A 21,305-nucleotide genomic window follows, 5' to 3' on the forward strand; every position below is an offset into this window, starting at 1 on the left:
AGACAGGAGATTCTGTGGCAGTGAGCGTGAATCACGGATAGTATGTAGTTTGCCTGGTGCCCAGGTTAAGAATGTATCAAAAGGTTTGAAGCACATTATCAAAGGGGATAGTGAGAAGCCGGAAATTGTTGTACACATTGGTAGGAATGATATAGTTAAGGAAGGGGTTAAGGCATTGCAGAGTGAATATAAAAGGTTAGGTAGAAGATCAAAAAACAGAACATCAAAAGTAGTAATCTCTGGTTTACTTCCAGTGCCAAGTTCTAATGAGGGATTATAAAGCTGCTGTCTTTCTTTCCTTGCTCTTTTCAGTTTTTATTCCCATCAGAATCACTCAGTTGCCACATGACTGTCCACTTGATGTGAATTTGAGTGATGTTGGTTTTGGCTGAGTCCTGCGGCTATTCCTCTCTCAAACAGATATTCCATTATGTGTACTGTTGAAAGAGAGACTCTCTCAGAGGAAGTGATCGTCTAAGTTTCTTGGATCATTGGGATTGCTTCTGGAACAGAAAAGACATATTCAGAAAGGATGGGGTTCACCTGAACTAGAAAGGGACCAATATCCTGGCAGGGAGATTTGCTAGTTCTATTTTGGGAGCCTGTAAACTTTTTTGGGGTGGGGGTGGGTGGGAATGGGGGCTTCCTAAGTAACAGTGAAAAAGGAAAGGAAGGTGAGGATGGTTCTGAATCAGAAAAGAGCAAGTTAATTAGAAAAGACAGGTGAGCAAGTCAGAGAATTAAGTAACTCTGAAGAATTAAACTGCATTTATTTCAATATAAGAAGTCTTACAGGTAAGATGATGAACTCAGGACATATATGGGAACATGGCACGGGACATTGTAGCTATTACAAAAGCTTGGCTGAGGGAGGGAGGGACAGGACTGGTAGTTCAGTGTTCCAGGTTTTGGATGTTGTTAGAAAGGGAGATGAGAGGAGGCAAAGTGGCATTTTGATTAAGGAAAACATTACTGCTGTAACTAAAGAAGATATTTCTGAGGGATCACTTAGTAAAAATATATGGGTTGAAATAAGAAAGGAATGATCATCTTCATGGATTTGTGCTATAGGACCCCCAATAGTCAGAAGGAAATTGAGAAGCAAATATGTACAGAGATCTCGAATATATGTAAGATCAAAAAGTTTGTAATAGTAGGGGATTTTAATTTTCTAAACATTGACTGGGATTGCCATCATGTTAAAGGTCTGCATGGTGAAGAATTATTAAATATGTTCAAGAAGATTTTCTTTTTCAATATGTAAATGCTTCACTAGAGAAGTCACAAAACTTGACCTTCTCTTGGGAAATAAGGCAGGGCAAATGACTGTCGGAAAACACTTTGGGACTAGTGATCGTAATACTATTGGTTTAAAAATAAATATGGAAAAGGATAGGTCTTCCATAAAAGTTGAAGTTCTTAATTGGAGGAAGGAAAATTTTAAGAGTATGAAACAAGAACTTTCAAAAGTTGATTGGAGTAGACTGTTCACAGGTAAAGGGACACCCGACAAGTGGGAAGCCTTCAGAAGTGTGATAACAAGATTTCAGAGGCATTATGTTCCTGTTAGAGTGAAAGGCAAGGCTGGTAAGATTAGGGAACAATGGATGAATAAAGACATTGAAGTTCCAGTCAAGAATAAGAAAGAATCATATATTAGATATAAAAAACTAGAATTAATTGAATCTCTTGAAGAGTATAAACAGTGAAGGGGCATTCTTAAGAAGGATATCAGGAAAGGAAAGAGGGGATATGAGATAGCCTTGGCAGACAACGTTAAAGATAATCCAAAACTTTCTACAAATTGTAAAGAGCAAGGGACCAACGAGAAAGAGGGCAGGTCCCCCTAAGATCAGTGAGGTTGTCTTTGTGTTGAACCTCAGGAGATGAGAGAGATATTAAATAAATACTTTGTGTCACTTTTTACAGTGGGAAAAAAATGGAAGCTGGAGACCTCAGGGAAATAAATATTGATGTTTTAAAAAACAGTTCACATTACAGAAGAGAAAGTGCTGGAAGTCTTAGAAAGAATAAAAGTGGATAAATCTCCAGGACCTTATCTGGTGTATCCCAGGACATTGTGGTAAGTTAGGGAGGCAATTCCAGGGCCCTTAGTAGAAATATTCATATTATCTAAAAACAGGGGTGAGATACCAGAAATTGAAGGATGGCTGGTGTTATGTCATTGTTTAAAAAGGCTGTGAAGAGAAGCCTGGAAACTATAAACCTGTGAGTCCGACATCGGTGGTGGGTAAGTTGTTAGAGATGATTCTGAAAGATAGGATTTACATACATTTGGAGAGGCGAAGAATGATTAGGAATAGTCAGCATGGTTTTGTGTGAGGAAAATCGTGTCTCACAATCTTGATTGAGAATTTTCATGAAATAACCAAAAAGATCAATGAGGACAAGTAATAGATATTGTTTACTTGGACTTTAGTAAAGCCTTTGACAAGGTTCTGTATGGTAGACTAATTAGTAAAGTTCGATCACATGGGATTCAGGGTGAGCTTACAAATTAGATACAAAATTGACTTATAGTAGGAGACAGAGGGTGATGGAGGGTTGTTTTTCGAACTGGAGGCCTGTGACCAGCAGTGTTCCATACTGGGTCCACTTTTGTTTGTCAGTTATATAAATGATTTGGATAAGAATATAGGAGGCATGCGAAGATTTGTAGCTCGGGTGCTCATTGTTGTGGTTCTGTTCGCCGAGCTGGAAGTTTTTGTTGTCGCCTAGCCAGGGGACGAAACGTTTGCAACAAAAACTTCTAGCTCGGCGAACAGAACCACAACATAGGAGGCATGGTTAGTAAGTTTGCAGATGACATCAAAATTGGTGGTTGCGGATAGTGAAGAAGGTTATCCAAGCTTATAAGGAGATCTCAATCAATTGGGTCATGGACTGAGGAGTGGCAGATGGAGTTTAATTTGGATAAATGTGAGGCATTGCATTTTGGTAAAACTAAACAAGGACAGGACTTATACAATTAAGAGTAGGGCACTAGATACTGTTGTGGAACAGAGACCTAGGGGTTTAGGTACACAAATCTTTGAAGGTAGACAGAGTGGTTAAGAAGGCGTTTAGCATGTTTGCCTTCTTTGCTCAGACCTTTGAGTACAAGAGTTGGGATGTCATGTAGAGTTGTACAGAATATTGATGAGGCCTTCAAAGTTTGTGAGAAGATTTGTAGCTCGGGTGCTCGTTATTGTGGTTCTGTTCGCCGAGCTGGGAATTTGTTTTGGAGACGTTTCGTCCTCTGTCTAGGTGACATCCTCAGTGCTTGGGAGCCTCGTGTGAAGCGCTTCTGTGATCTTTCCTCCGGCATTTGTAGTGGTTTGAATCTGCCGCTTCCAGTTGTCAGTTCCAGCTGTCCGTTGCAGTGGCCGGTATATTGGGTCCGGGTCAATGTGCTTATTGATTGAATCTGTGGATGAGTGCCATGCCTCTAGGAATTCCCTGGCTGTTCTCTGTTTGGTTTGTCCTAAAATAGTAGTGTTGTCCCAGTCGAATTCATGTTGCTTGTCATCTGCGTGTGTGGCTACTAAGGTAGCTGGTCATGTCATTTCGTGGCTAGTTGGTGTTCATGGATGCGGATCGTTAGCTGACTTCCTGTTTGTCCTATGTAGTGTTTTGTGCAGTCCTTGCATGGGGGATTTTGTACACTACATTGGTTTTGCTCATGCTGGGTATCGGGTCCTTCGTTCTGGTGAGTTGTTGTCTGAGAGTGGCTGTTGTTTTGTGTGCTGTTATGAGTCCTAGTGGTCGCAATAGTCTGGCTGTCAGTTCAGAAATGCTCTTGATGTATGGTAGTGTGGCTAGTCCATTAGGTTGCGGCATGAACTCGTTCCGTTGTCTTTCCCTTCGGCATCTGTTGATGAAATTGCGCGGGTATCCATTTTTGGGAAATACCTTGTATAGGTGTTCTTCTTCCTCTTTTTGCAGTTCTGGTGTACTGCAGTGTGTTGTGGCCCTTTTGAATAGTGTCTTGATGCAACTTCTTTTGTGTGTGTTGGGGTGGTTGCTTTCGTAGTTCAGGACTTGGTCTGTGTGTGTGGCTTTCCTGTATACCTTTGTGGTGAATTCTCCGTTCGGTGTTCTCTGTACCATCACGTCTAGGAATGGGAGTTGGTTGTCCTTTTCTTCCTCTCTAGTGAATCGGATTCCTGTGAGTGTGGCGTTGATGATCCAGTGTGTGTTCTCTATTTCTGTGTTTTTAATGATTACAAAGGTGTCATCCACATATCAGACCAAGAGTTTGGGTTGAATTTGCGGTAAGACTGTTTGTTCTAATCTTTGCGTTACCGCTTCTTCTATGAAACGACACGACCAGCTATCCTTAGTAGCCACACACGCAGATGACAAGCAACATGAATTCGACTGGGACAACACTACTATTATAGGACAAGCCAAACAGAGAACAGCCAGGGAATTCCTAGAGGCATGGCACTCATCCACAGATTCAATCAATAAACACATCAGAAGCGTTTCACAAGAGGCTCCCAAGCACTGAGGATGTCACCTAGACAGGGGACGAAACGTCTGCAACACAAATTCCCAGCTCAGCGAACAGAACCACAACATTGGTGAGGCCTTTTCTGGAGTACTGTCTGCAGTGCTGGCCACCCTATTATAGGAAGGATATTAAACTGGAGAGGGTTCAGAAAAGATTTACCAGGATGTTGCCGGGAACGGAGGGTTTAGGATATAAAAATGGACTGGAAAGACTGGGACTTTTTTCACTGGAGTGTAGGAGGTGGACGGGTGACCTTATAGAGGTTTATAAAATCATGATGAAAAGAGTGTTTTCCTTAGAATGAGAGAGTTCAAAACTAGGGGGCATATTTTTAAGGTGAGAGGAGGAGAAAGATTTAAAAAGGACACGAGGAGCAACATTTTTACACAGAGAATGTTTTTTGTGGTGTGAACTGCCAGAGAAAGTGGTGGATGCAGGTATAGTTACAATGTTTAAAAGACATTTGTATAAGTTCATGAATCAGAAAGGTTTGCAAAGGTATGGATCAAGCGCAGGCAGGAGTGACTAGTTTTTTTTGGGAACATGGTTGGCATGGACTGGTAGAACCAAAGGGTCTGTTTCCATGCTGTATGACACTATGCTGATTTGCTGTCCCTGTTTTGTACCAGCACAGTCCAAATTAACTGACCTCCATCTGACTTTCCTTTGAATATTATTCCCTTTTCTATTCTGAAAAGACATATGTTTAGCTAAAATTTGATTGCCAGATATCCAAAAGTACACGCAATGAAGTAATTTTGAAGTGTACTCACTGTGAGAAACATGTCAGTCACATTATGGCACAGCAATGTGACAATGACCAAATAATCCATTTTTGTGATGTTCATTAAGTAATAATTATTTGTCTGGACACTACAATAAAAATCCTCCTTTTCAACAGATAAGCATAGTCTCTTCTACCTCAGAGAGAAAATGAGGCTTTAATTCACACTTTCTCCAAGAAATGGCCCCAACCAATAATGTGGCAATCCCTCACTACTGCACCGGAATATTTAACCAATTCATCAGAGTTCTTTGAGAAAGCAAGATATGCTGGAGACAGAGGAGCCAGTGAATGCACTGCACCTAGACCTGCAAAAAACATCTGACAAGGTGCCAAATCAAAGGCTATTGAGGAAATTAAAAGCTCATGATGTAAAGGATAACATATTGACATGGACAGAAGACCAAGCCACCAGCAGGAAACAGAGTTTTCACAAAGAAGTCATGGTTCCAAATTGTTCCCCACCTCCTGAAGACACTAACTTCTGTTTGGGTATAGCTCATTATACTTTCCTAACAACAATCATTTTCCTTGATTACAGATTTATGAATGCTCAATGGCCATTCTCACATGACAGCCTAAACCGCAAATGTCCAGAGTATTAGGGTATGGAAGTCATCAAACAAAGTATACCCTCCTGTCCAGGAGATTCTGGTGGCACAGAGGTAATGTCCTTTCCACTGGACCAGATGATCCAATTTTCCAGAGCACCTGCCCCAGACATATGTTGCAGCGTGTCAGAACATATTGAGTAAAATAACTACCCTCCTGTCCTACCATTCATTTACTTGGGAATACTTGGAAATTAGGATATGAAAAGGATTTAAATAAAAGGAAAGATTGGGATGAAAGAGATAAAGTGTAACCAGATCTCCCAGCTAAGATTCTACTAATTTCCCACCTCCCTCTCAACATAAATTCAGCATTATCTTGCTGGATTCCTCACATTACTCAAATTGCTTCTTCAATCCTGACTTGAGAAAAACTAGATAATTTGTATGACAGTTGGTTTTATTTTTGCCTGTGTCTTCAGAAAGCATGGTATCACCCCTGGGATTCACAGGCCTGCTCTCCCTTTCATAGCGATTGTCAGTGAAATACAAATGCTGCCTGAAGTGTATTTGCCTGGCAACCCACATGTCAGTTTTAATTCAGGCCAAGCACTGTACAGTTGGCTCCACATCAGCACACACCTAATCTAATCACAGAGTTCTGATCTACCAAATCACTTCCCATTCGCTCCTATTATGTAGAGTTCCACTGCAATAAATCACTTCCCACTCAGGCTCCTATCACATCCTGATCCCAGAACAATGGTTCTCCCCAATTATTGCATGATTTCAACACTCTTAGCATAATCAGTACTCTGTCTAATCACACCCGACAGCCACAGAATTAGAATCTAATCTTCCACAGTAATGCATTCTTCTGAGAGCTAATGACTGCATGTATGGTTGAATAATTGAAGTATTGAGAAGGGATGACAATTCTTTTGAAATGCACGTAGTTTCTATTAGATTTAACCATTTAAAACCTATCTCTTTTCCCTTCCACACTGATCTCCTGTCCCTATTTCTCACACAGTCATCACTTTTTGTTTTATTATGTTGCTGCAATATAAAGGGACTATTTAGATTGGCCTAGTGGTTGACAGTGAGGATGAAGGTGTTAGGTTACAGATTGGTCAAATGGGCAGATTGGTGGCAAATAGAATTTAACCTGATAAGTGTGAGGTGACGGCATTTTGGAAGAAGTAACAAGTCAAGATTCTTATATTATGGTGACAGGCATTTTTACTCTCCAAATTTATTTTGCACAATGGAATAGCATTGGTCATCCATTCATGGCTGTCAGAGAATCAGACCTTCAAGGGGTACCTAAAATCCATTTATTGGTTTATTAGTTTATTGCCATTAAGCTGCATTGTCAAGCCTCGTAGAAAACTTTATAGAGCAGTAGGTGACAAATGATGAACAATGCTCTACAGATCAAACAGGCCTAGAAATAGAACACAGAAATAACTTATATTTATATAGCAACTTTCACAACTGTAGAACAGCCCAAATAATCTTGCAGCTGATGAGATGATACAGCAATGATAATGTTGCTAGTAATCCTGAGGAGCAGATTTTGCAAAACATTCATTTACATCCCATCGTGGCAGCTGATAAAAATTAAAATTCAAGGAATTTCAAGGGAAGAAAATCTGCCTCCTGGGCTACATTGTGACTCCAGATTCACACAGTGTTGTTGACTCTTAATTAGCCTTTATAACGGCCAAGCAAGCCATTTTGTTAAAGGACAGCACACAACCTCCTCCTTAAGGGCAATTAGGGTTGGGGAATAAATGCTGGTCTTGCCATAACATGTTCAATCCGTGAAAAAAGAAAAGTCATTTTGAAATGTCATAATTGTTGGGATATAGGATGTATGTCAGCCAAATTGTGTTCTGCAAGCTCCCCAAGTGGCAATGTGACTAGGTCATATTAAGTGATATAATAAAATGTCGAGCTGCAAATGCTGGAGATCTGAAACAGAAACAGAAATTGCTGGAGAAACTCAGCAGGTTTGGCAGCATCTGTGGGGAGAAAGCAGAACTAACCTTTTGAGTTGAAAGGGCAGCATGGTGGCTCATTAGTTAGCACTGCTGCCTCACAGTGCCAGGGACCTGGGTTCGATTCCACACTCTGATGACTGTCTGTGTGGAGTTGGCACATTTTTTTTAGATTAGATTAGATTACTTACAGTGTGGAAACAGGCCCTTCGGCCCAACACGTCCACACCGACCTGCCGAAGCGCAACCCAGCCAGACCCATTCCCCTACATTTACCCCTTCACCTAACATCATGGGCAATTTTAGCATGGCCAATTCACCTAACCTACACATTTTTGGACTGTGGGAGGAAACCCACGCAGACACGGGGAGAAACTCCACACAGTCAGTTGCCTGAGGCAGGAATTGAACCCGGGTCTCTGGCGCTGTGAGACAGCAGTGCTAACCACTGTGCCGCCCATTTTCCCTGTGTCTGTGTGGGTTTTTTTTCTGGGTGCTTTGGTTTCCTCCCACAGTCATGCAGGTCAGGTGAATTGGCCATAGAAATTGTATGGTTACAGGGATAGGGTAGGAGACTGGGTCGAGGTGGGATGCTCTTCAGCGGGTCAGTGTGGACTCAATTGGCCAAATGGCCTGCTTCCACACTATGGAGATTCTCTGAGCCCAATTGATTGGTTTATTCAATAGTACAGTACAAAAGGCCATTTGACCCATTAAGTATAAACTGACTTTTTCAGACAGCAACCCATTCGTCCCACTGTCTCTTATCATATCCCTGCCATAATTTTCTGACCAAGTATTTATCCAATTGTATTTTGAAAACTGCAATTGAAGCTCTTTCAATCCATCCACCCTGTTAGGTAGTGCAATCCAAATTCTAACCATACGTTCCTTTAGAAATGTTTGCATCATGCTGCCTCGGGCTCTTTTGTCAATATCTTCAAAGCCCACAGGTTTAAACTCTCTGGTTATCAACCCAATACCATTCAAAGTTTCTCTTTATTTATTCTATTGAAAGTGTGTGATTTTTAAAAAATCATTTCTCTGCTCCAGTTATGGTTATGACATGGGGAGAACTTCTCTGTGAGAATTCAAAAGCGGAAGCCAAGCATGCAGACACTTGAACCAAAGCATCGCACGCAGAAATGAAGGCAAATGCATTGGGTAATGTGTATCTTTTTATTGAAGGGTGGGCAGCCAGTCGTCAAAGAGTGTTGCTGAAAAATGTCAACTCCTGATCCTCCAATGGGAGGCACACCTCGCCCAGGCCCCTCACCAGGACCTGGACCTTCTCCTGGATCAATGCTAGGCCCCAGTCCTGGACCCTCACCTGGCTCTGCACACAGTATGATGGGACCAAGCCCTGGTCCCCCATCTGCCGGTCATTCCATGACTCCACAGGGGCCTGGAGGTTATGCTGCAGAAAGCATTCATCAACTTCATAAGGTAATGTTGTGATAATCTCTTGTAATAGAACTGTGATGTGTTAGAAAGCAGTCTTTAAGACAAAGAGTTTAGCAGCAAAAGGAAAACATGAATGGGGCTAGACTTTTGATTTGTTCGGCTTATTAAAGTCATTCCATAGCTGCTGTTCACAATTTTGTGGAATCAAACAGCAGAGCAGGCTACTTGACTCAGCATTGTAATGTTAGCTCTTTGATATCTATGTCATTAGTGGCACTCCCCTGACTTCACGCAGAACCTGACCTTTCCTCCTTCTGATTCTCTGAGCCACCTCCCTTAATACTATAGTAATGACATTAGAAATAGAAGCAGGAGTAGACTATTTGATCCTTCAAGCTTTCCCCAACATTCAATAAGACCATGTCTGATCTGCCTCAGGCTTTCATTTCTCTATCATGTCATCTCCTCACAGCACCCAACTCCTTGAGATTTCAAAAACATATCTACCTCCTTTTTAAATACCTTAGTGATTCTAGCCTTCCCCGCTCTCTGGGGTAGAACGTTCCAGACATTCACCACCCTCTGGGAGAAGAAATTCCTTCACATCTCAGTTTTAAATGAATGTCCTGTTATTCTTTAACTGTGGCCCCTACTTTGAGATTACCGTACATGTGACAATGTTCTCAACATCCACCCTCTCAGCACGCTCGGAATCCTGTATGTTTCAATAAATTCACTACTTATTCTTCTAAACTCTCATCAGAAAAAGTTTAAACTGTATGTCAGTTCCTAATAAGTCATGCACTTTGTTCAAAGTAATCAGCTTTTGGACTACCTCCAGTGTGAATATATCATTTCTTAAACACAGAGCATTTATATTGTCACCAACACCCTATATAGTTGGAATAAGACTTCAGTATTTTTAAACTCCAGCCTCCTAGCAATAAAGCCAAAATTACATTTGCGTTCTTGATTATTTGCTGCACCTGATTACACTCTGCCCACTCCTCCAAGCCATTAGACCATAACATCATAAGACATTGAGTTAGAAGCAGTGTGATCACAGCTGATCTGATAATACTCAACTCCACTGACCTGCCCATAGCCTTGATTCCCTTACTAAAAATATGTCTATCTCAACCTAGAATACACTTAACAATCCAGCCTCTACACCCTTCTGCAATAAAGAATTTTACAAATTCACTTCTCACCTCTGTCTTTAAAGGATGTTTCCTTATTCTGACACTAAACTCTCCCATAAAGGGAAACACAGTTGACACAAGTAAATAATTGACGCTGTAGGATCCTTGTGGTACTCCATTAGTGACACCTTTCCAATCCGATAAAGATCTATTAATCCTGAATGTCTGCCTTCTTGGTGTTAATCAATCCTCAATCTATGCTAATACATTATCTCCAACACTGTGAGCTCCTACCTTGTGCAATAAACTTTATCAAATGCCTTCTGGAAATTCAAATGCATTTCATCTACCAGTTGCCCTTTGTCAATTCTGCATGTAGTTTCCTCAAATAACTCCCAACAAATTTGTCAAACCTGATTTTCATTTCACAAAACCGTGTTAAATTCCATTTGATTGCACTAAGTTTTAAGTGTCCTGCTGTTTCTTCCTTAATAATGGACTACAGCATTTTCCTAACAAGAGATGTTAAATAACTGGCCTAAAGTTTCCAGTTTTCTGTCTGCCTTCCTTCTTGAATGAGGCATAACATTAGCAGTTTTCCAAACCTTCCTCGAATCCAATATGTTGTGGATTATGTCGATCAATACCTCTACTATCTCTGCAGTCATAGAGTCATAGAGATGTACAGCATGGAAACAAACCTTCGGTCCAATCCGTCCATGCCGACCAGATATCCCAACCCAATCTAGTCCCACCTGCCAGCGCCCGGCCATATCCCTCCAAACCTTTCCTATTCATATACCCATCCAAATGCCTTTTAAATGTTGCAATTGTACCAGCCTCCACCACATCCTCTGGCAGCTCATTCCATAGACGTACCACTCTCTGCGTGAAAAAGTTGCCCCTTAGGTCTCTTTTATATCTTTCCCCTCTCACCCTAAACCTATGCCCTCTAGTTCTGGACTCCCCAACCCCAGGGAAAAGACTTTGTCTATTTATCCTATCCATGTCCCTCATAATTTTGTAAACCTCTATAAGGTCACCCCTCAGCCTCCAACGCTCCAGGAAAAACAGCCCCAGCCTGTTCAGCCTCTCCCTGTAGCTCAGATCCTCCAAATCTGGCAAAATCCTTGTAAATCTTTTCTGAACCCTTTCAAGTTTCACAATATCTTTCCGATAGGAAGGAGACCAGAATTGCATGCAATATTTCAACAGTGCCCTAACCAATGTCATGTACAACCGCAACATGACCTCCCAGCTCCTGTATTCAATACTCTGACCTATAAAGGAAAGCATAGCAAACGCCTTCTTCACTATCCTATCTACCTGCGACTCCACTTTCAAGGAGTTATGAACCTGCACTCTAAGGTCTCTTTGTTCAGCAACACTCCCTAGAACCTTACCATTAAGTGTATAAATCCTGCTAAGACTTGCTTTCCCCAAAATGCAGCACCTCGCATTTATCTGAATTAAACTCTATTTGCCACTTCTCAGCCCATTGGCCCATCTGGTCCAGATCCATTTGTAATCTGAGGTAACCATCTTCACCACCACGCTCTGTCTTCTACCTTTGAGCCAGTTCTGTATCCAAATGGCTAATTCTCCCTGTATTCCATGAGATCTAACCTTGCTAATCAGTCTCCCATGGGGAACCTTGTCGAATGCCTTACTGAAGTCCATATAGATCACATCTACTGCTCTGTCCTCTTCAATCCTCTTTGTTACTTCTTCAAAAAACTCAATCAACTTTGTGAGACATGATTTCCCACGCACAAAGCCATGTTGACTATCCCAAATCAGTCCTTACCTTTCCAAATACATGTACATCCAGGTCCCTCAGGATTCCCTCCAACAACTTGCCCACCACTGAGGTCAGACTCACCGGTCTATAGTTCCCTGGCTTGTCTTTACCACCCTTCTTAAACAGTGGCACCACGTTTGCCAACCTCCAGTCTTCCGGCACCTCACCTGTGACTTCCGGCACCTCACCTGTGACTATCGATAGTGTATAAATCCTGCTCACAATGTAGCACCTTGCATTTATCTGAATTAAACTCCATCTGCCACTTCTCAGCCCATTGGCCCATCTGGTCCAGATCCTGTTGTAATCTGAGGTAACCATCTTCGCTGTCCACTACACCTCCAATTTTGGAGACATCTGCAGACTTACTAACTGTACCTCTTATGCTCGCATCCAAATCATTTATGTAAATAGCAAAAAGTAGTGGACCCAGCACCAATCCTTGTGGCACTCCACTGGTCACAGGCCTACAGTCTGAAAAACAACCCTCCACCACCACCCTCTGTCTTCTACCTTTGAGCCAGTTCTGTATCCAAGTGGCTAGTTCTCCCTGTATTCCATGAGATCTAACCTTGCTAATCAGTCTCCCATGGGGAACCTTGTCAAATGCCTTTCTTTGTTACTTCTTCAAAAAACTCAATCAACTTTGTGAGACATGATTTCCCACGCACAAAGCCATGTTGACTATCCCAAATCAGTCCTTGCCTTTCCAAATACATGTATATCCTGTCCCTCAGGATTCCCTCCAACAACTTGCCCACCACTGAGGTCAGGCTCACCGGTCTATAGTTCCCTGGCTTGTCTTTACCACCCTTCTTAAACATTGGACCACGTTTGCCAACCTCCAGTCTTCTGGCACCTCGATGATACAAATGTGACTATCGATGATACAAATATCTCAGCAAGAGGCCCAGCAATCACTTCTCTAGCTTCCCAACAGAGTTCTCGGGTACACCTGATCAGGTCATTTAGTTTAAAACCCATGAATGCAGACCGTCAGGTCCTGGCTTCTTCTCAAGTTGTCAAGCACTTTGTCTTTCTGATAGAGACTTTCTTTACATTAGTACCTTGCTTATCTGTTATCTTTGGGATGTTTGCAGTCCTCAACCATGAAGACTGATGCAAAATATTGATTTAATTTATCTTATCACTTCCTTGTATCCTATTGTTAATTCCTGAGTTGCATTCTCCAAGGATCCCATACGTATTTTAGCTACTCTTATACACGCACGAAGCTCTTGCTGTTTGTTTTTATATTTCTTGCCAATTTATTTGCATCAATTTTCTCCCTCTTTATTAACTTTTTGTATATCCATTGCTAGTTGCTAAAAAGATTCCCAATCCTCTGTACTACCACTAGTTTTGGCAATTGGATACTCTTCTTGTATTCCATGGCATGTTCATCCTTGTCACCAAGTCCTCCTTTTTGACTGAAACAAATGTTTGCTGAGTGCTATGAAATATCTACTGCTTTTCACGGCTCATCCACTGACATTCCCTTTAGCTGTTTTCCCCAGCCCATTTTTGACAATTTTTCCCTCACATCATGTAATTGTGCTTATTTGAGTTGAGACTTGTGTTGCTTCCCTGAAACTTACCATGTTATCATCACTATTCCCAGAGGATCCTAAACAATGACATCTCTTATTGATCCTATTGTATTTCACATTACTAGAATTTTAGGTGGCTTAGCTGTGGAGACATTGTTTCCCCTTGTGGGAGAGTCTCAGACCAGAGAGCATAATCTCAAAGTAAGAGATCACTTGGGTAGGACAGAGAAAGAATTTCTTCTCTTGGAGGGTAGTAAATCTGTATGTTTTTTTTAACACAGAGGTATGTGGAAGCTGGATCATTAAGTATATTCAGTGCTGAGGTAGACAGCTTTTTAATCAGTGAATGTATCAAGGATACAAGAAAAGGCATGGAAAGTAATGCTGAGGATTATCAGTCCAGTCATGATCTCATTGAATGGTAAAGCAGATCTGATGGGCAAAATGGCTTACTTCTGCTCCTACATTGTGTGGTCTTTTAGAGCTAAAATAATCTGTTCCCAGGTAGGTTCTGCACTCATTGATCTAAGAAACAATCCCTGACGCACTCTATAAAATTGTTTTCCATGTTACCTTTATCCATCTGATTTGTCTAATCAATACACAGATTGGAATCACCCATTAACATTTGTAGATCCCTGATTATAAACCTCCATTATTTCCTGATTTATACTTGGTCCTACGATGATGCAACACTTCAGGCCTACAGATGAGTCCCACCCTTGACCTCTTTCCCATGCTATTCCTTATTTCTACCTAAACTGATTCCACATCACGAAGTATTGCATGTATATCACTATTTACAACTGGACAAATACCTTCTATTATGAACAAAGCTATCCCACTCCCTTTTCTTTTTTGCCTGTTCCTCAAAAACATTGAATACTCTTGAATATTGAGTTTTTAGTCTTGATCATTGTGCAACCACATCCCTGTGACTGCTATGAAGTCATATTAATTTATTTTAATTTATACCTATCTTGTGTCATGTGCATTCAGATAAAAGGCCTTAAATTTTGACGTTTTACCAATACTACTTACTCTGGTTTTTATTTTTTTCTGCATTCTTCTGCTCCTTCCTATTATGGACTGATTATTGTTCATCTTTTCACTATCCTGCATCTCTGCTCTCTTGTTTCTTTTTGATTTTTTTAAACTTTTGAGACTTATGTTGCTTCCCTCAAACTATTATGTTATCATCACTACTCCCAAAGGATCTTAAACGATGAGATCGCTTATTGATCCTATATTATTACACATTACTAACATTTTAGGCGGCTTAACAGGGTAGCTGTTAAATTGAACCCTCCCCAACTAAGTAGTTTAATGCCCTGTCTACAGCTTTAGGCAGCAATTTTCCAGGACATTGGTTGCAATACGATTCAAATGAAGCTGGTCCCAACAAAACAACTCTCCTACCCCAGTACTGGTGCCATTGCTTCATGAATCCGAACCCATTTCTCCCACACAAATCTTTGAGCCATGCACTTACCTCTAATCTTATTTACGTTATGCAAGTTTGCATATGGCTCAATTAGTAATCTGAACATTAACACCTTTGAGGTTCTGTTTTTTAAATTTAGCCCCGAGCTGCTCATATTCTCAGAGAATATGTGTCTTAATCCTACCTATTGTCATGGTCTACGTTAGTGCCAATGTTGGAGGCATGTGCCAAAATTGGGAGAGCTATCTTACAGGCTGACAGAGTCGTAAGCACATAATCATAATCATATAGAATAGATCTCAAAGCAGTATTTCCATCCTTAGGTAGGGTATATGCTGTCCCACGAGGATAGAACTGCCAGAGATGGGAACATAGAGATGGGAGGGTGAGGTGCCCTGGGAGTCCATGATATTGAAGTCTTCTGGCATCAGGTCAGACTAAAACAAGGAAACCACTGGCTGATATCACTTGCTAAACCGCTTTGACTAACAGATCAGTCCTTCTCCATGTTGAACACTACTTGGAAGAAACACTGAGTGTGGAAAGGGCACAGAATTGAGTTTGGTGGACAACCTCATTGTTCATCACCCGTAAGGGCTCATTAGTACTAATGCCATCAAGCTAGATTAGCACTGTTCAATAAGAGGTGCTAGAAAAGGACATGACAGGTATACCATCAGGCATAAGTAAAAATGAGGTGTTGACCTGGTGAATTTACAACACAGGATTATTTGTATACCTAACATTGGACGCACCATGTGTTGACAGGGCTGAGCTATCAGATAGCCAACAGATCCAATCTAAGCATTTTCCCCTTCAAACCACTCACTGTCACTGTTGGGTTCTTTTTCCAAAGTTTCACACACAAGATGCAATTCGCACACACCAACTTCTGCAAACAGTTAAAGTTTATTAAAGCTTGTACAAGTTAGGTGATCCCCTTTGACCCTCCCCTCCTTTGCAGGCGTGCGAAGTCGAGTCAAAGTGAGGCCCTGAACAAAGAGAACACATTCCCTTTATATAGGTCAGTTGGTAATGTTCACAGATACTCTGGCCACTCCCCCATAGTCACATGCCACTCACGACAATCCCCAGTCACTCCCTCACAGTCACATTACCCCAGATACAATGGTAGGATGAGATCATCCTTGGAGATAATGTAAATGTAAATGCCCTAATCCTGGGAAATCGTTATGTAAATGATTTTCCTGACTCAGTGGTTCCCCAAGACAATGCAGGTGTGACATACCTAGCTTCAGGGGATGGCTAGAAAGCATTTCTGAATGGAAGAGATTAAATGATTGTTTAATTTGATAATAGGGGGAGTAGTAGCAAATGACTAATTGGACTAGGGGTCATTCGCATTCTTGCATGAATGTCATCCCCACCCACTTCCAGAATGTTCACTCAGTGCACTTTAACTTTGTAATATTACATTAATGTCCAGAGAGATATTCCTATTTAATCTTTTAACGTTACATCACAAATCCTTCATTGATGTTGGGTCAAAATCCAGGAATTCTATCCTTAATGGCATTTGGGTTGACCTAAAGCACATGGATTGCAGTGATTCAAGAAAGCAGCTCACCACCAGCTCTTAAGGGCATTTAGGGATGAGCAATAAATATTGGTTCAGCCAGCAACACTCACATACAGTGATTGAATTTTTTAAAAAGGCTCTGCTGTATCCAGTCATGAATGGTGGAGGACAGTTAAACTACTAACAGGAGGGAGGCCCATCGTGCGTGTGTCCCAGAGATGTTCTCTGATTGGGGAGACAGTACGCCTTGAAGAACATCTCTGGGACAGATGCACAAAGCAACCCCACTGCCCTGCGGCCGAACACTTTAACTCCCCCTCCTACTCCACCAAGGACATGCAAGTCCTGGACCTCCTCAATCGGCTAACCACCCAACGCCTGGAGGAAGAACACCTCATCTTCCGCCTTGGAACCCTCCAACCACACGGGATTAATGGTGGACTTCAACAGTTTCCTCATTTCCCCTCCCCTCACCTTATCCCAGATCCAACCCTCTAACTCAGCACCGCCCTCATGATCTGGCCTACCTGTCCATCTTCCTTCCCATCTCTCTGCTCCATCCTCCTCTCCAACCTATTACCATTAGCCCCACCTTCATCTACTTATCACACTCTCAGCTACCTTCCCCCCCCCCCCAGCTCCAAACCCCTCCCATGTATCTCTCTGTCCTCTTGGCTCACAAGCCTTATTCCTGACGGAGGGCTTATACCCGAAACGTCGATTCTTCTGCTCTCGGATGCTACCTGACCTGTTGTGCTTTTCCAGCACCACACTCTTGACGCTGCTGCTTCCTCACTGAGCTTGTCTTGCCACCTTCCGCAAACCTGTAAGAAGAAGTAGACACCGCAGCAGATTCAGAAAGTGCATCATGGCTGCTGCAGTGGGTCGGATTGTGAGAGCTTGATTCTCGAAGGGTAAAGCTCCGGACCTGTGCACTTTTCTGTTCCTCTTCTGTCACTCTAAAATTGGGAAGAGAGCCTCTTCATGCGTGCTATTGGTGTCACCTACAAGGCATGTACAGCATTTGCAGCCTAAAAACTATCCCTCAACATAGCAGTCTAATATTCCTCATCTCTCTAAGTAACACTCTGATTTGTATCAAATTTCTCTGTAAAGTACTCTGGTACACTCTCTCCTCTATGTAACACTGTAATACACCATACCACTTTATATAGCACTCTGATATACCATGCTTCTCTGCATAATAGTATCTGTACGGATGCCCCTTCAATTATACCACTATCTTTTCCAGTTGTATGGTTCCAATGTCAATTGCAGGGTCAGTTTCTGCTTTTCTTCCTATTTCATTTGCATTAAACAGTTAAGTTCCAGATGCATTCTGCTCCTTAGCACTGTGTAACCCGCTGTCATTGCTGTCTGAAAGGCTGACTTTGACATTTCTGCTGAACCCTGTTCGAATCCATGTGCAGCTAGCAGGCTTCTTTGTGGTAATCAGCAGCAGCAGGATGCCAAAGAGCTGACTCCGTAGGAAGTCTGTCAGTTTCACCTTATCTCCTCTTCTCAGCAGCTCTCCTCATGTTAATCCATTATGCTGCATATACTGTGCAGTTCTTGCGAGCCATTTGTAATGCAGAGACCTCCAAGGAACCTGCTACAGTCAGTGCTTGGCTACCCCATTAATCACAGCTAAATCCCCAATCCCTTCCCTGTCCCATTGTGTCCATTTCACTGAGAGCTTTGGTCAACAGAACGCCAGGAAACTGGTGAAGAGCATGACATTAATGGATTGCACATTCACTGGTACAGGCTGTGTATAGTAATTGCAGTTCTCTGCCAGCTGTAGGGGAACAATGCCTCCAACATTTTTTCTCTTTGCAGGCAATGGAATCAATGCATGAAAAGGTGATGCCCGATGACCCACGTTACAGCCAGATGAAATCCATTAGCATGAGGTCAGGAGGACACAGTGGCATGGCACCACCGCCTAGCCCCATGGACCAGCATTCTCAAGGTAACAGGCTTTGCTTTAATGGAGATATTTTTATTTTAATAAAATAAATGAATGGGTTGCATTTTTTGTTGCACCTCTACTGCTCCATTTAAAAAATGAATAAATTATTTTTCAATCATACAATGGCTACTGCTTGGAGTCAAGGAATTATGGTCCACAGGGACTTGCCCTCCAGATGATTTAACTTCAAGTTGTTTCCTTTGCGAGGAACTCTGCTGCCTCTATCTTAACTTGTTCTGGCCCATTCACACACCATCATCACATTCCTTGCATCTCCCCTCCTCCTCCTGCAATGTCCTTAAAAATCCCAATGTTCATCATCCATTATTGTCAGCTATGCCTTCACCGCCGCTCCCTCACCACCCGACGCCTGGAGGAATAATGCCTCATCTTCCGCCTCGGTACACTTTAACCCCAGGCCATCAATGTGGACTTCAGTAGTTTCGTCATTTCCCCTTCCCCACCTCACCCAAGCTCCAAACTTCCAGCTCAGCACTGTCCCCAAGACTTGTCTTACCTGCCTATCTTCCTTTCCACCTATCCACTCCACCCTCCTCCCTGACCTATCACCTTCATCCCCTCCCCCACTCACCTATTGTACTCTATGCTACTTTCTCCCCACCCCCACCCTCCTCTCATTTATCTTTCCACCCTTCGGGCACTCTGCCTGTATTCCTGATGAAGGGCTTTTGCCCGAAATGTCGATTTTACCGCTCCTCGGATGTTGCCTGAACTGCTGTGCTTTTCCAGCACCACTAAACCTAAACTCTGGTTTCCAGCATCTGCAGTCATTGTTTTTACCTATGCTTTGAGCTGCACAGGCCATAATTTCTGGAATACCCTGTTCAAATATTTTAGGTCATCTTCCCTAACGATTTGTTATCTAATTTTGTTTGGTAAAGCTCTTGTGAAGTGCATTGTGTTATACTTCTGATAGCCAGTTAGTGAAGGAAGAAACTAGAGCCAGTCTTTGCTTGAAGTAGATTTGTTCTCAGAATGAAACATTAAAGGTATATCTCCTATCTCCACTCAAGTCTTGTGTCAGTCAGTGTCTCTTTGTACATTTTTGAAATGTTGAGAAGCATAATTGGCAGGATGTGCTCCAGTTATCATTTAATTAAATTTTCTCTGTATTTTATTGTATTCTTACTGTAAAATACACATGATAATATAAATCAAAATCTAATTAATTCTCTCCAACCCTAATCTTTGATACAATTAAAACATTGGGTTGTTTTATGTTTTAAAGTTTTATTCAAATGCAAGTTGTTCATTTAAGACAAAGTTAATCTGTAACAACTCTTCAATCACAGGTTACCCTTCTCCTCTGGGATGTACTGAGCATGCCCCAAGTCCAGTACCTGCTAACGGCCCTCCTTCGGTACCCCCTATGACTTCTGGACCAGGTGGTGTTCCAATGGATGGCGGGGAACCTCAGACACTGGGACAGCAAAACCGTGGACCCTCTCCTTTCAACCAAGGGCAACTGCATCAGCTGCGAGCACAGATCATGGCATACAAGATGCTTGCAAGAGGACAACCCATTCCTGACCACTTGCAGTTGGCTATCCAAGGGAAGAGACCACCGCCTGGAATGCAGCAGCAGATATCATCACTACCTCCGCCCTCCACCCCTGGAACTGGAGCAGCTTCAGGCCCAGCTCCTGGGAATTACAACAGACCACTTGGTATCCGCCTCTTCTTTTACATTGATTGTTAGCAAGTAAACCAAGCTCCATTATAATACTTACACACCCATATCAGAAAGGCAGTTTGGTTTCTATCTCAAAACTCACCACTAAAAGTATATCCAGTCCATAAAGCCCTTTTAAATATGATGTGTTTTGTTAGAATAAAGAAAGATAAGCAGTTTTCATTAGCAGGATGGATGGTAATCAGAAGATGTATATTTGAGATATTTGGAAGGAGGACCAGGAGAGAATGTTATATATTATGATTGATATGTACTACCTGATAGGCGGTGGAATCAGATTCAATAGTAACTGCCAAACCAGAACTGGCTAAGTAATTGATGGAAAAATTGTAGTGCCATGTGGAAAGAGCAAAGGGGTCAGGCTCATTGGTTAGCTCTTTCAAACGGCTGGCACAGGCCAACGGGCCAAATGAACCCTTACTAAGGTCCATGCAGGTGAAAGCCTGACAATCCCCTTTAACATGACAAGGACTCTTCGTGATATTAAGGAGAATCGATAGGGCAGATAGAGGGGGAAACCATTTCAGCTGATTTGAAGTCCAGGACTAGGAGATATGGCCTAAAGGTTACAGACAAGAAGCAAGTTAGGGAATTGTTCTACATGCACTGTCGACTGTCCTTTGATTCAAGAATGATCTTCATCTAATTGAACTGACTGATTCATGACCAGCAGATCTTCGGTATGTGGCAGCTTTCTACACATGTTGGGTCAGATGTTAATTTTAAATCTTTGATTAAGACAACTCTATGAACCAATGATTTTAAAATAAGCAAAGGAGATAATGAGAAGTAAGGTCACAAACTGGCCACAATCTCATGGAAGGATGGGCTTAAGAAGCTAAATGGCCTCTTTCTGTTCCTGTCCTGTTTTCCCTTAGTTTATT

At 42.0% G+C, this 21,305-nt stretch overlaps 1 protein-coding gene across 11 annotated transcripts in view; it reads left to right on the forward strand.

Moving 5' to 3' along the window:
* Positions 1 to 5,883: 5,883 nt before the first annotated feature.
* smarca4a (SWI/SNF related, matrix associated, actin dependent regulator of chromatin, subfamily a, member 4a) overlaps positions 5,884 to 21,305 on the forward strand; it is an 81,836-nt gene continuing 66,414 nt past the window's right edge. For 8 of the 11 annotated variants that reach the window (XM_043694812.1, XM_043694814.1, XM_043694815.1 and 5 more), the window contains exons 1-4: positions 5,884 to 5,965; positions 9,043 to 9,300; positions 18,575 to 18,707; positions 20,021 to 20,395. In XM_043694812.1, the coding sequence (XP_043550747.1) occupies positions 9,079 to 9,300; positions 18,575 to 18,707; positions 20,021 to 20,395 (730 nt within the window). In that variant the 5' untranslated portion in view covers positions 5,884 to 5,965; positions 9,043 to 9,078. The remainder of the gene's footprint in view (positions 5,966 to 9,042; positions 9,301 to 18,574; positions 18,708 to 20,020; positions 20,396 to 21,305) is intronic. The other 3 variants (XM_043694813.1, XM_043694817.1, XM_043694821.1) reach the window with 1 other exon arrangement.

The sequence above is a fragment of the Chiloscyllium plagiosum genome, chromosome 8, assembly GCF_004010195.1.
Source record: "Chiloscyllium plagiosum isolate BGI_BamShark_2017 chromosome 8, ASM401019v2, whole genome shotgun sequence".
NCBI classification, from domain to species: domain Eukaryota; kingdom Metazoa; phylum Chordata; class Chondrichthyes; order Orectolobiformes; family Hemiscylliidae; genus Chiloscyllium; species Chiloscyllium plagiosum.